Below are 15,473 nucleotides of genomic sequence, written 5' to 3'. Positions count from 1 at the left end.
CCCCAGGCACTTCTTGACTTGTAGAGGAATCCTTCCATGCTGTCCTTCCTCTATGGGTGACCCTTTGCCATTTTTTCCTTTAGTAAGACACCACTCAGAAGGGATTAGGACTAGCACCCATCTAACTTTTGGTATGATTTATCTAATAATAAGATAGGAGCTCTGGTAGCATAGTGCCTAAGGCACTTGACTGCTAACCAGAAGGCTGGCGGTTCAAACCCACCAGCCACTCCTCGGAAAGTAGGTTGGGCAATCTACTTCCATAGTGATACTGCCTCAGCAACCCAAGAAGGGGTCGCTTTGAGTCAGGGCCCACTCAATGGCACATAACAACAACAACAACAACCTTAGTAAGTTGCACTGGTGGTGCAGTGCCTAAGGCATTTGACTGCTAACCAGAAGGTTGGTGGTTCAAACTCATCAGCTAGTCTGTGGAAGAAAGATGGGACAATCTACTTCCATAAAAATTTGCCACCTTGGAAACCCAATAGGGATTGCTGTGAGTCCAAACTCATTTGTCAATTTGTCATACTTTAGTGGCTTGTGTATTGTTGTGGGGCTGGAGTCTATGCTACTGGTATTTCAAATACCAGCAGGGTCACCCATGGTGGACAGGTTTCAGTGGAGCTTCCAGACTAAGACAGACTCTGAAGAAGGAAGGGGCCATCCACTTCTCAAACAATTGGCCAGTGAAAACCTTATGAATAGCAGTAAGACACTGTCAGATATATTCCTGGAAAACTTTATGAATAGCCCTGAAACATTGTCTGATACACTGCTGTCTGATACACGAGGCCCTTTTGAAGGAATTCAAAATACAACTGGGGACGATCTGCCTCCACTTTTTTTAAGTAAAGTCAATGGAGTAAAGCTTTTGGGAGCCTCATTAACTGATGGAGCATGACTCAAAATGGGAAGAAACAGCCACAAACAAGCATTAATAATAGGAACATGGAATGTACTAAGTATGAATCTAGGAAAATTGGGGGTTGTCAAAAATGAAATGGAATGCATAAAGATTGATATCCCAGGCATTAGCAGGCTGAAATGGACTATATTTGGCCATTTTGAACCAGACAACCATATGATCTACTCTGCCAGGAATGACAAGTTGAAGAGGAATGGCATGGCATTCTTCATCACAAAGAATGTTTCAAGATCTGTCCTGAAGTACAGTGCTGTAAGTGATAGGATAATATCCATACACCTACAAGAAAGACCAGTTAATACTACAATTATTCAAATTTATGGACCAACCACCAAAGCCAAAGACAAGGAAATTGAAGATTTTTACCAGCGTCTGCAGTCTGAAACTGACCAAACATGCAATCAAGATTTGTTGATGATAACTGGTGATGTTGTTGTTGTTGTTGTTATGTGCCGTTGGGTTGAACCCGACTCATAGTGATTGGAATGTAAAATTTGGAAACAGAAGAATTACTGGCAGTTGGGAAATACAGCAGTAGTGATAGAAATGACACCAGAGATAGAAGGATAGAATTTTGCAAGACTAGTGACTTACTCATTGCAAATACTTTTTTCAGTAACAAACGGTAGCCATACACATATACCTTGCCAAATGGAATACATAGGAATCAAATTGATTACTTCTATGGAAAGAGGCAATGGAGAAACTCAGTATCTTCAGCCAAAACAAGGCCAAGAGCTTACTGTGGAACAGACCATCAATTGCTCATATACAAGTTCAAGTTGAAGCTGAAGAAGATTAAATCAAGTCCACAAGAGCCAAAATATGGCCTTGATTATATCCCACCTGAATTTAGAGACCATCTGTGGAGTAGCTTTGATCCATTGAACACCAATGACAGAAAACCAGACTAATTAATTGTGGGATTACATCAAGATCATAATACATGAAGAAAGCAAAAGGTTATTACAAAGACAAAGGAACAAAAGACCAAAATGGATGTCAGAAGAAACTCTGAAACTTGATTTTGAGTAGGGAGTAGGTAAAGCAAATGGAAACAATGGCAAGATAAAAGAGCTGAACAGAAGAATTCAGAGAGCAGCTCAAGAAGACAGTCAATTACTATAATGAAATGTAGAAGGACCTGGAATTAGAAAACCAAAAGGGAAGAACAGGCTTGGCCTTTCTCGAGCTAAAAGAACTAAAGAAAAAATTTAAGCCTTGAGTTGCAATATTGAAATATTCTATGGGCAAAATATTGAATGATGCAGGAAGCATCAAAAGAAGATAGAAAGAATACACAGAGTCACTATACCAAAAAGAATTGTTCAATGTTCAACTGTTTCAGGATGTGGCATAAGATCAATAACTAGCGGTACTGAAGGAAGAAGTTGAAGCTGCATTGCAGGAACTGGCAAACAACAACACTCCAGGAATTGACAGAATACTCACCGAGATGTTTCAACAAATAGATGCCATGCTGGAGGCGCTTACTCATCTATGCCAAGAAATTTGAAAGACCGCTACCTGGCCAACTGACTGGAAAATACCCATATTTGTAACCATTCCAAAGAAAAGCAATCCAACAGAATGTGGAAATTACTGAATACCATTAATATCAAACACAAGTAAAATCTTGCTGGAGATAATTCAGAAACAGTTTCAGCAGTATATTAACTGGGAACTTTCAGAAATGCAAGTTGAATTCAGAAGAGGACGTGGATCAAGGGATATCATTGCTGATGTCAGATGGATCTTGGCTCAAAGCATAGCATACCAGAAAAATGTTTACTTTGTTTTATTGACTACGCAAAAGTATTTGACTGTGTGGATCATAGCAAATTGTGGATTACATTGAGAAGAATGGGGATTCCAGAACAGTTAATTGTGCTCATAAGGAACCTGTACATAGATCAGGAAGCTGTCGTTAAAACAGAACAAGGGGATGCTGCATGGTTTAAAATGAGGGAAGGGTGTGTGCCAGGGTTATATCCTTTCATCATACTTACTCAGTCTGTATGCTGAGCAGATAATTTGAGAAACTGGATTATATGAAGAAGAATGTGACATCAGCATTAGAGGAAAACTCATTAACAACCTGCGATATGCAGGTGACAAAACCTTGCGTAATTACTCAGTGATGAAAGTGAAGAGGACTTGAAGCACTTACTGATGAAGATTGAAGACTACAGTCTGCAATATGGATTACACCTCAACATAAACAAAAATCCTTACTACTGGACCAATAGGCAGCATCACGATAAATGGAGAAAAGATTGAAGTTCCCAAGGATTTCATATTATTTGGTTCCACAATCAGCACCAGTGGAAGAAGCAGTCAGGACATCAGACAATATATTGCACTGGACAAATCTGCTGCAAAAGACCTCTTTCAAGTGCTGAAGAGTAAAGAAATCTCTTGAAAGACTAAGGTACACTTAACCTAAGCCATGGTATTTTCAGTTGCGTCATATACATGTGAACACTGGATAATGAGTAAGGAAGACTGAAGAAAAGTTGATGTTTTTGAGTTGTGGTGTTGGCAAAGAATACTGAAAGTACTGTGGACTACCAAAAGAACTATCAAATCTGTCCTGGAAGAAGTGCAGTCAGAATACTCCTTGGAAGGGAGAATGACCAGACTTCATCTCACCTACTTTGTTGTCAGAAGGGACTGTTCTCTGGAGAAGGATATCATACTTGGTAAAGTGGAGGGTCAGTACAAAAGGGGAAGACTCTTAACAAGATGGATTGACACAGTGGCTGCAACAGTGTGCTCAGTAATAACAAGGATTGTGAGGCTAACACAGAACCGGCTGGGCAGTGTTCATTCTGTTGTACATAGGGACACTATGAGTCAGAGCTGACTTTGTGGCACCTAGCAACAACAACATGAGTTGGAATTAACCCGATGCCAGTGGGTTTGGTTTTCTTTAGCTAATAATATCTTCAAATAAAGACCATATTTCCCCAACAAGATCACATTTGCAAGCGCAGGGCTTAGGACATATTTTGTGGGGACCAGTTCTATCTGCAAGAAATGGCATGTAAAGTTCTACTTGCAATAGAAGAAGTAACATTTCCTGTAACTTGCTTCTCATTGGCAAAATGTTAAGAAGCTAGTTGAAGTACTTTCTTTACTCTTTCTTGTGGGTCTTTGTCATTTTCTTAGTACAGTGACCATGGAATGTATTCAGACAACTTTGATGACTTTAGTTCCTCTTTGCGATATATATGTTTTTACAGACATTTTTTTTTTTTAAAGGATATTTCTTCTTCTCAAGCTAGACTAGGGAAGGAGTAGATGACAGCAATTATTATTTCCAGCTGTCTGGTTCATACCATGCTTGACATTGTGCTAAGTGCTCTGTGTACTTTTTCTCATTATCATTCCTAAAACAATCTGGTGAGGCAGGTTATGATTAACGTTCTTTTACAGTCCAGAAAACCAAGGCCCAGGAATGGTTAGCTGACCTCCTTCAGGACCTTGCTGCTAGTTAAGAACAGAGCCCAGATTTAAACAAAGTTTAGCTCCCAAGTTCATACTTGCATGCACTATTTGTTCTTGAAATGAATGAAAAACCCTGCATTCCAGACTTCTGTCTCTGGTCACATTCCACAAAGGCACATAGTTTCCAACTAGAATGAAGAGGGGTAATATTCTAACTAGAATGAAGAGGGGAGGAAAGGCTGAGTATATTTAATGAAAATTACCAAGCTACATGTGCACATAAGTATTTCATCTTTGTATAAAGATATCCTGTCAGCAACATATAGTTACTATTGACCCCAACTCATGGCAACCCCACATATGTCAAAGTAGAAATGTGCTCCATAAGATTTTTTCAGTGGCTGATTTTCCAGAATTCAGTCACCAGGCTTTTTTTCTGAGGCACCTCTTGGTAATCTTGAACCTCAAACCTTTCAATTAGCAGCCAAGCATGTTAACCATTTGCCTACCCAGGGGTTCCATAAATATTACTGTCTTGTTGAATTTGTTCTAGGAGATCTTCTTTATCACTGTATCTGGGTGCTTCCCTTTCAATCTTCTTGATGTAATTTTTCATGTCTGAGTTATCTGGAAAACTGTTTATTACTGAAGAATGATGTAGCAATAAGAGTAACACTGACACCCATTACCAGTAGGAGAAATTCCATCAGGGCACCACAGGAACAACCTGGTGTTTCAGCAGGTGAACATCTCTTCTAGTAGGTTATTTTTCAGTTGGATCAAATGCTTACAGACTGCTGGCTATCACTCTAGCCCTGGCTGTCCTTCCTTCCGCTGTAGATAAGGAAAGTGCCCTTGAGCTCAAGGGAGGGAATATCCCATATGGTTGAGGTTTTGATTTATTATCCTAGAGCTATATTATAAAAAATAGCATTTTAAGTTCATGCCTCTGCAATACGTGGATTAACACTTTAGAGGGTGGATGGAATCAGAACCAACTGTGGTAGTTTTTTTGTTTTGTTTTGTTTTGTTTTCAACCAGGCACATGCCACCCCCAACCCTGCCTTCCTCAGAGTGAGGTGGGAGTTTGAGAATCCATTAGTGATTTGGATTGTCTGCCTTGAGGAGCACCACTGTGGGAGATGCTCAAGGTGAAGTTGTTTTGGAGGAATATGAAAACCAAGTTTCTCTTTGTCAATTATCCATTGCATTTGTGCACTTGAATGTTAATTATGTGCCCTGGTGATTGATACAGCAGTGGATGACACAGAAACTTAATGGCCTCACAGAACTTATCTTCCAGTGCAGGAAACATACAATGTACACATAATATTTCAGTTTGGGACAAGTTTATGAGTATAAAAAAGCATTAGAGCAGGATGGAGAGCACTGGAAGTCGAGATGCTATTTGAATGTTCTGTCTGAGGAAGTGACATTTAAGCAGGGGCCCAAATGAGGTACATGAGGGAGTCATTGACTTCTTTGAAATAAAGCATACACAGTGGGGATGGAAATCTTAGGTTTTCTCAGTGATGTAGCAACATAATGATGCCTTTCATTTTTTCCAGAGTAGGGCTTAGAAGTGTGGTAGAGTTAGTTCATCAAACTGTGTGGAAAGTTACTTGGATTTTAATCAGTATTAATTTCACCAATTCCCAGCATCTATCTGAGAATGCTCCCTGATAGAAACTTTTGATCCTAAAACAGGTGGTCTATAAACCGAAAAACTAAACACACTGCATCGAGTAGATTCTGATTCTTGGAGTTCTTGTGGCACGGTGATTAAAGCATTCAGCTACGAACGAAAAGGTCAGCAATTTGAACCAACCAATCACTCCTCAGGAGAAAGATGAGGCAGTCTGCTTCTGTAAAGATTTCCACAGCCTTGGAAGCCTTATGGGGCAGTTCTACTCTGCCATATATGGTCGCTATGAATTGGATTTAATCTGTATTGTATGTAAAATCTACAGTGATGTTTTAAACCCGTTTTGTATTGCTTTTCCCTTGAATGTCCCATGAAATATACTGTACAGGTAAAATTACATACCATTCAGATTGTTTGTAGTTTGTTACTTTTTAAGTTAATTTTTACTGTGAACAAAAAATCTGCACATTCCTTGTAGCTCATGTACTACAACCATGCCACCTTGTTTATAAAAACCTTCCTTTTTCATAGAGTTATTAATGACCACCTTTAGTCTTTCACTTTATTTACTAATATACCTAAAATCAATTTTCTTCCCCAAAAATGATGCAACATTTCTATTGTATGCCTCTGCCTCCTTTTACATACCCTCCTCCTGCATGTCTTTATCCATGGGATCATATCTGGGCCAGTTGCCCTCATGGCTTCTCAGCAGCTATTTTGTGACTTCTCCACATACTCTAAGAACACCCTTTGCTGCTGGCAGGACAATACTCTTTTTTTTTTTTTTTTTTGGAGCCCATGTCTTTTTTTCTCCCTAGGTTTATTCTCTCATCTTACTGAAGCACATCTCTAGACACTTTAAGTAAAAGTGCTCAGTAGGTATATTTTTGCATCCCTATGTGTCTGAAAGTGTCTGTATTATATGCTTGTGCTTGAAGAAGGATTGTCTGGGTATAAAACCATAGGTTAAAAGCATTTTCCCTCATAACTTTGAAGACACTGCACTACGATTTTCTGGAATCAAGTGTTGCTCTTAAGAAGTGCAGTACCATTCTGATTCCCATATAGGGCCTGGTTTGTTTTGTTTTGTTTTGTTTTTAATCTCTCTAATAGTAGTTATTTTAAAAAATAAAAAGTCCTTTCTTGACTAAATGGCAACCCCTTGTGTCTCAAGGTAGGATTGTACTCCATGGGTTTTTAGTGGTGGATTTTTCAGAAGTAGCTTCCCAGGCCTTTCTCTCTGGGTGAGATTGTATCCTTTCACCATATTTATTCAATCTGTAGGCTGAGCAAATAATCCGAGAAGCTGGACTACATGAAAAAGAACGTGGCATTAGGATTGAAGGAAGTTTCATTAACAACCTGTGATACACAGATGACACAACATTGCTTGCTGAATGTGAGAGTAACTTGGAGCACTTACTGATGAAGATTAAAGACTACAGTCTTCAGTATGGATTGCATCTCAACATAAAGAAAAAGAAAATATTCACAACTAAACTAATAAACAGCATCACAATGAATGGAGGAAAGGTTGAAGTTGTCATAAACTTCATATTACTTGGTTATACACTCAACACCAATGGAAGCAGCAGTCGAGACATCAGATGATGTATTGCATTGGGCAAATCTGTTGCAAAAGATTTCTTTCAAGTGCTGAAGAGCAAAATTACTCCTTGAAGACTAAGATGCGCCTAATCCAAGCTATGGTATTTTCAATTGCCTCATATGCATGTGAGAGCTAGACAATGAATAAGGAAGACCAAGGAAGAGTTGATGCTTTTGAGTTGTGGTACTGGCGAAGAATGCTGAAAGTACTGTGGACTGCTGAAAGAACTAACAAATCTGTCTTGGAAGAAGTGCAGCCGGAATGCTCCTTGGAAGCGAGAATGGCCATTCTTCATCTTACCTACTTTGGTCATGTTGTCGGAAGGGACCATTTTCTGGAGATATTTAAGTGGAGGGTCAATGAAAGAGGGGAAGACCTCAGTAAGATGGATTGACACGGTAGCTACAGTGATGAGCTCAGGTATAGTAGGGATTGTAAGACTGCCACAGGGACTGAGCAGTGTTTCATTCTGTTGTAAATAAGGTCACTATGAGTCGAAACAGGAGCTCTGGTAGCATAGTGCCTAAGGCACTTGACTGCTCACCAGAAGGCTGGCGGTTCAAACCCACCAGCCACTCCTCGGAAGGAAGGTTGGGCAATCTACTTCCATAGTGATACTGCCTGGGAAGCCCAAGGAGGGGTCGCTATGAGTCAGGTCTGACTTGAAGACATCTAACAACAACAACAACATTACCTATACTGGAGCCCTGTTGGTGCAGTGGTTAAGTTAGTGCACTTAGTTTCACTGCTAACTAAAATGAACCAGCAGTTTGAACCAGAAGCCTCTCCACTGGTGGATTTTTATTATCTATATTTGCCAAACCAAAAACCAAACAACTTGCTTATGAGTCAATTCCAACATAGCGACCCCTCCTTGGGTTTCCAAGGCAGTATCACTATGGAAGTAGATTGCCCAACCTTCCTTCCGAGGAATGGCTGGTGGGTTTGAACCACAGTGGTTAGCAGTCATATGCCTTAGGCACTATGCCACCAGAGCTCCCTTTATATTTACCAAACAAAAAAACCGAACAACTTGCTTATGAGTCAATTCTGACATAGGACAGAGTAGAACTGTCCCATGGTGTTTCTTTATGGAAGCAGACTGCCACACCTTTCTTCCATGGAGTAGCTGTTGAATTCCAAATGCAGACCTTTTAGCAGTAGAGAACTTTGACTACTACACTACCAAGCCTCCTGCTATATTTTTCAAACTTAAACTAAACTCACTGCCATCAAGTCAATTCCAACTCAGAGCAACCCTCATCGGGTTTCCAAGGCTGTAAATATTTACAGAACTAAACTGCCTCATCTTTCTTCTGCAGTGCACCTGGTGGGTTCTTCTGATCTTTTGGTTAGCAGCCAAATGCATTAACCACTATACCACCAGAGCTGTTTGCTATACTTAGAGTTACCCATTAGCTACAGCCAGAAAGGATACGACCAAGGAGATCCATCAGGCGAAATCTGGGAGAATTCCTGGCATGGGTTCTCCGTCATCCCCAGGGACATGGTGCTCTCTTCCTTTCATGAATGTTCTCATCAATCCAGGAGGCCCCGAAAGAGAGATAGCTCTAATGCATCAGATCCCTTAGTCATTGGGACCTCAGTGAATATGTGTGATCTATCTAGTCAGTGAATATGCAAACCTGCATCAAGCTCCCTCCCTTCCTGATTAGCAGGCTAGAGGCTCTGTAGCCCCCTATTCATGTTTACAAATGTTTCATTATTGCCTGGCTGTCTTGGAAAACAAAGAACACCTTAACCAGAGATAAAAGCCAAACCAAGTTCTTTGTCCCACACAGCTCTGTTCGGTATGTTCATGTTAACCTGGCCTCTTGTTACAGCACCAAACTCTGGCCACCCTCGTGCAGAGGGCCTGGGGGTTCTGGTGGAGGATAAAGGGAGTTGCCTAGCTTTCATATTAGGGCCAGAGGTCTCAGGCCCACCAGTGCTGTATGTGGAATTCCACGAGCACCATATTTTCAGCTTTGTTTGTAGTTCCTGTGTTCTGGCCCATCCGGTATCCAGGCCCTGCCTTTTGTGAGGTTTGTGCTGGGCAAACGCATTCACGTTTCATCAACATCCCTCACAGCAGACACTTGGATGGTAACTTCCAGTCTTCTCTTAGTTGTTCTGCTTTTCATCTATGTTATGTCTTACTTGATCTTCTTGTTCTTTTTTATTATTTCATTTCATTTTGGCAAAATTTTGAGGTTGAAAAGAGAAAACAAAAGAAATTATGCTCCTCTTTAGAACCAAAAACTACATTCGGGTTTTTTGACCACTTTCGTTATATACATTTCAACCTAGCCTGCTAGTAGAGGTCTGTTTCCTTAGCTACTATATATGATGCTACGATCTTTAGAAATCATTGTGCAGAAAACACTAAATTTTGTAATAAATGAACATGATATGGTAAGGATTTTATATACCAAACCCCAAAACCCATTGTCATTGAGTCAATTCCAACTCATAAGCAATAAAGTAGATTCATAGAGTAGAGCTGCCCCATAGAGTTTCCAAGGATATAATCTTCATGAAAGCAAACAGCCACATCTTTTTTCCATGGAGCACCTGAGTTCGAACCACCAACCTTTCAGCTGACCACTTTAACCACTGTGCCACCAGGGCTCCCTCTTATACACTGATAGCAATTATAAATTATTTGAGTAATGATGAGTTCTGCTTTATAAATTTAACTGAGAAAGAATTTATCGGTTGTGCCAGGCTTGGTTTTGCAGCTGCCTGATTGTAGGTTCTGAGATTCAATTCCTTACTGTACAGGCTTCTTCTGGAAGACAGAGTACAAGCTGATTTTTAAGTTAATTGAGAATGTATGTGCAGCCTATATGACTATGAGACCAGAAGTAGTAGATGGTGCCCAGTTACCACTGTCAACCACTCGGAGGGGCATCTATGTAGAGATCCTGGATAGAGAGGGAGAACAATGTAGAAAACTCAGAATCATTTGGAAAAAAGGGGGGGGGGGCAGGTTTGCTGGTCTGATAGAGCCTGGTGGAACCACTGAGACTATCACCCCTAGCTGCCCTTCAGGTCTGGAATTGAACCCACACCTGTGGCTTCCAGCCAAACAAAAGACAGGCATATGAGTTGAACTTGTACCTGAGGTAGATAGACTCCTTGGAGAGAACATTCGTGGGAGAAAGAAGGGGCTGTTTATGCATAGGGAGACAGCTCAGGGGGCAGGAGTGCATGGAGGGATGGACACAGAAGAGGTAACTATGGGGAGGAAATGGGAGGGGAGCTGTTGCATTGAGGTAAATTGTAGTCAGTGTCATGAGACAAAGTGTATGTGAATAGCTGTATGGAAAGTGAATTTGCTCTGTTAATTTTCACCCAAATCACAATAGTTCTAATTGATCCATTCTTGGGTTGCACTGTCTCGCAGAAATAGTGTTAAAGCCAATCAGACCAAATAAAGCCAAAAAGACTTGTTCTAAATAGAGATTAGGTCCCATATGATATTGCTCATGTTGCTCATGTAACTTTTTTTATTAGAAGTTTTCATTGTCTGGTTTATACGCCTTAAATCCCAAGAACACTGTAAGAGCCCACACATTAGTAATATGTGTATATAGAGGCAAAAGGCAAGGAGAGTGATATATTCAAACATTTCAGAGATATGCTGTGTGATTAAAAAAAAGAAAAGAAAAACTATTGTGTATCACTGATACTAGAAGATTATAGCATATTTTGTTACGGAACTTAAATTTGGAAAGTATATTTTGTTTTTTAAACTTTGCCAATCACTGCAGGTATACTTCCAATTAAATCACTGCTTAAAATATAGAATTAATGAAAAAGATAGAAAATATTAAAAATGGTGTCTCTGAGTCTTGTTCTTCCAAACATTTCAGTGATACCAGGGAATTTAAAAAGAAAAAATGTTCATTCCTTTTAAGATCGGTAAACCAAGAAGTCTGTCCAAAATCCTTTTTCTCTGATGCTGATTTTTTGAAAAAAAAAAAAACCAAAACCATTTTTAAGCACTTCAGTTTGGAATAAGAAATCATTGAATCTGTAATTGTTCTATTTAGATTATATTGAACTTTTATACGAAAATATTGAGAAACTAAAAAAACACAATGAATTTTTTGAATGTCTTTTTTTCCTTACAAACTTTCAATTTGGTATCCTCATAGGTAGGGGGATGGACATGAATACTTTCATATGATAGTGCCTGATTGACTTCAGCCATCCATGCTATATTCTGAAATATAACCAAACCAAACCAAACCGAGCTCACTGCTGTGAAGTTGATCCTGAGTCATAATGAACCTAAAGGACAGAGTAGAACTGTCCCTTGGGGTTTCCAAAGCTGTGAATCATTACAGAAGCAGATCTCCACATCTTTCTCCCACAGAGCAGCTGGTGGATTCGAACTGCTGACCTTTAGATTAGCAGCTGAGTACTTTAACCATAGTGCCACCAGGGCTATTCTGATCTATAATAAAGGAAAAAACACTTTTTTCAATACATGGTGTGGTAGTTAAGTTTGTGTGTCAACTTGGCTAGGCCTGGTTGAGTGGCTGGGCAACGGGATGTAGTTATTCCCCATAGTAAGATTGGTAATTAACTCCATTATGGAATCTATTGGAGTAGCTGAGTAGCTGCTTTAGGGATGTGGTTTTCTTCCCGTATATAAGAAGCAGCTTTGGGAATGGTCTCTAGCTTATGACACGTTTGAACCCTGCGTGTAGCTGAGTCATTGTTCAGCAACCTGCCCATTTAATTTCCAATTAAATCGTTGCTTAAAATATAGAATTAATGAAAAAGATAGAAAATATCAAATATGGTATTTCTGAGTCTTGTTCTTCCAAACCTTGCTCTGCCGATCTTGGGACTTTCAATGGACTTGAATTAATGGCCTGCTGTGTGGTTTGGTAATATCGGGACTGTGCCTTGTTGCTTGTCAACCTTGGGTTTGTCAGCCTCAGCAGCCAGCTGCTCAGTGAAGAAAAGCCTCCAGCTTCAGTGGGCTGGGAGCAGGAGGCAGAGCTGAAGCCCAGGGCTGAAGGGCTTTCACCCAGCCCTTAGAGCCTGGCACTTTGAACTCAGATTTAAAGCCTCCAGATTGTAAGAATAAATTCCTGTTTGTTAAAGCCATCCTATTTGTGGTATGTTCTTGTCAGAGTGGCACTAGGTGACCAGAACACTTGGTATCATTTTAGAATTTTGGAGAAATGTAAGAAACATAGTCCCATTTTTCTCATTTTTGAGGCCAAAGTTTGAACCTTAGGTTGTTTTCAGTATTAAAACATAAGAAATTATAAAGCCTATTTCTCTTTATAAAATTTCTTACCATCTGATAAAGCTATTGATTTCTATTGTAATTTAATCTCCTGTGTTCTTCAATCATGATAGTTAATACAGAGTCACAGAAAGTTACAAAAATAGTACAGAGTGGTCCCACATATCCTTTACCCAGTATGGTTATATCTTATACAATTACAGCACAACATCAAAGCCAAGAAATTAATATCTGTACAATGTCTGTGGATGTTGTTGTTTTGTTATTGTTGTTGTTGTAGTTGATGTCAAGTCAGCTCTGATTCATGGTGACCTTATATATAACAGAATAAAACATTGCCCTGTCCTGATTTTTAGTTATGTTTGAATGATCAGTAGTATGTTTGAATGATGGTTAGTGTGATTGAATCCATTGTTGAGGCTATTGTGTCAGTACACTCATTGAGGATTTCCCTTATTTTTCTTGGCCCTCTACTTTAGCAGGCATGACGTTCTTGTCTATCGATCGGTATATAGTTCTATGCATGAGTGATCTATTTTCTCCACATCTTCATCAGCAGTTGATGGTATCACTAGTTTTATTTATTTTTTTTTTTATTTCAAGATATTTTATTTTTAAAACAGGTCACAACACAACTCTTGGCCCTTTCTGCCACTGGACAAGCTACAAATGCTTGCTCGGCAGCTAGGTGCATTCTTTAGTAGCATGTTTGAAAAGTGAATAAAAATGCATATAAAACAAATATTCAAATAGTTTCCATAGGAACACAGATAAGTGTGACCCCATCTCCTAGTCTTCCATATTGCTGCATCTGTGCCAACCCTATTCTTATAAAGACATTTCAAAACTAGCAATAATTAAGTTAAATGTTCCCCTCCAAATCCCTTAATTCAAGCTAGACTCGCAGTTAACAGCTACAAAAATGTTATCTACACATTAATACTAGCTGAAGCACAAGTTGTTGGATGAAGTTTCATTCCACTTTCCCAAGCACAAGACACTGGCAGAGTGCTGATATCCTGCTCCTCTACTTCAGACGGGAACTCGTGGTTCTTGATTTGCTGCGTGAGTTGCCATGTTGGACCAGACATCACATAGTAGATAGTTGGCCTCTGGAACCCATTGAAAGTAGAAGCAGCGGCAACAGTGTAAGCACCCATGTTTTCAAACAGCATCCAATCACCCACCCACATGCATTTCTGGCAAGTCACAGCGCTCAACAATCCGATCAAGGCCATCACATGTCGGTCCCCATATGCTAGATGAGTAGTATTTCTCATCTGGTTTGGGTCTCTTTTGCAGAAGAGGCTTTACATGTGCATGGTCATAAAGGATGCAATTAAATGATCCCTATACGCCATCATTCACATAATACATAAAGGTTTGTTCACTAGATTCATCTTCATCATCAGAGCCTGTCTGTTCCTTTAATACAATTTTCTTGGCAATGATATTAACAGCAAGGGTGAAAGCTGATGCAACATAGTATCTGCCTGGCTCAGCTATGATTTTCACACCAGAGTCTGAGGGAAAATACTTGTCCAATGCTGGATTGATGACATTCGTGATCTCTTCAAATTTTAGCTTCACATCCTCAGATCCAGGAAAGCCACCACCAATATCAAGCAGATACATGCTGAAACCAACCTCAGTTCCCATGTCAAAGACACAGCGGGCATCAGAGATTGCTTGCACAAAGGTCTCGGGGTCAGTACAGCCACTTCCCACATGGAAACTGACACCAATGACATCAATATTTAGCTCTTTAGCACGTTCCAAAAGAAGCCTACTGGTTTTGAGCATGGCACAAAATTTAACACTAAGGTGACAGACTGCTTTGGAATCATCAGTGGCAATCCGCAAAACCAATTTTGCCTTTGGATGTGCCCTGGCAACTTTCATCAACTCGACTTCACTATCAAAAGTCATCATCTGAACTCCATTATTGGCAGCATACTTAATTTGAGATACTTGTTTACAAGAATTTACATAGATTATCCTCTCTGGAGGCACACCAAGACTCTGCACCAATTGTATTTCAGTCTTGCTAGCACAGTCAAATCCTGTCCCTATGGCAGCTAGGGTCTTCACTATAGCTCTGCTTTCATTACATTTGACTGCATAAAAGGGTGTGACACGAGGAAGAGCTTTTAACCATCTCAGATGTTTCTTTAGGATGTCTCCAAGGTCCACAACATAGAAGGCATCTTTATCATCCGAAGAAGAAACTTCATTAATTTTTTGGTCCAGAATGTCCTTGGCAGTAAAACCTTCATCAAGGAAGTGGCAATCAAACTCTTCATTACTAAAGTTATTCATGGTTTCTGGATGTTCCTATGGAAAACTAAGAGACAGAATGTAAAGAAATGACTTCCAGCTCTTCACAAAGGCAATTGTCTAGGAATTCCAAATCCCACTGAATAATAGGTTTGAACCCTTGGTGCACCAATGGAAACCTTCTTAGCGCGCATGGGCGCCGCGGGCCGGCCCCACAGAGATGCCACAGTGGGAGCGCTGAAGAGTGGCTCGGCTACTCCGGTGCTGTCCCCGCCGCCTCCGCCACGCC

At 40.1% G+C, this 15,473-nt stretch overlaps 1 protein-coding gene across 1 annotated transcript; it reads right to left on the bottom strand.

Moving 5' to 3' along the window:
- Positions 1-13,836: 13,836 nt before the first annotated feature.
- LOC103195855 (ornithine decarboxylase-like) lies at positions 13,837-15,226 on the bottom strand. The gene is given in 2 exon segments (XM_042780762.1): positions 13,837-14,097; positions 14,099-15,226. Coding segments are annotated over 2 exon segments (1,389 nt in total).
- Between the last annotated feature and the right edge of the window lie 247 nt (positions 15,227-15,473).

This window comes from Orycteropus afer, unplaced genomic scaffold (assembly GCF_000298275.1).
Source record: "Orycteropus afer afer isolate SDZICR_OR568_19922 unplaced genomic scaffold, OryAfe1.0 scaffold00060, whole genome shotgun sequence".
NCBI lineage: Eukaryota > Metazoa > Chordata > Mammalia > Tubulidentata > Orycteropodidae > Orycteropus > Orycteropus afer.
This window is presented reverse-complemented; position numbering and strand designations above follow the sequence as displayed.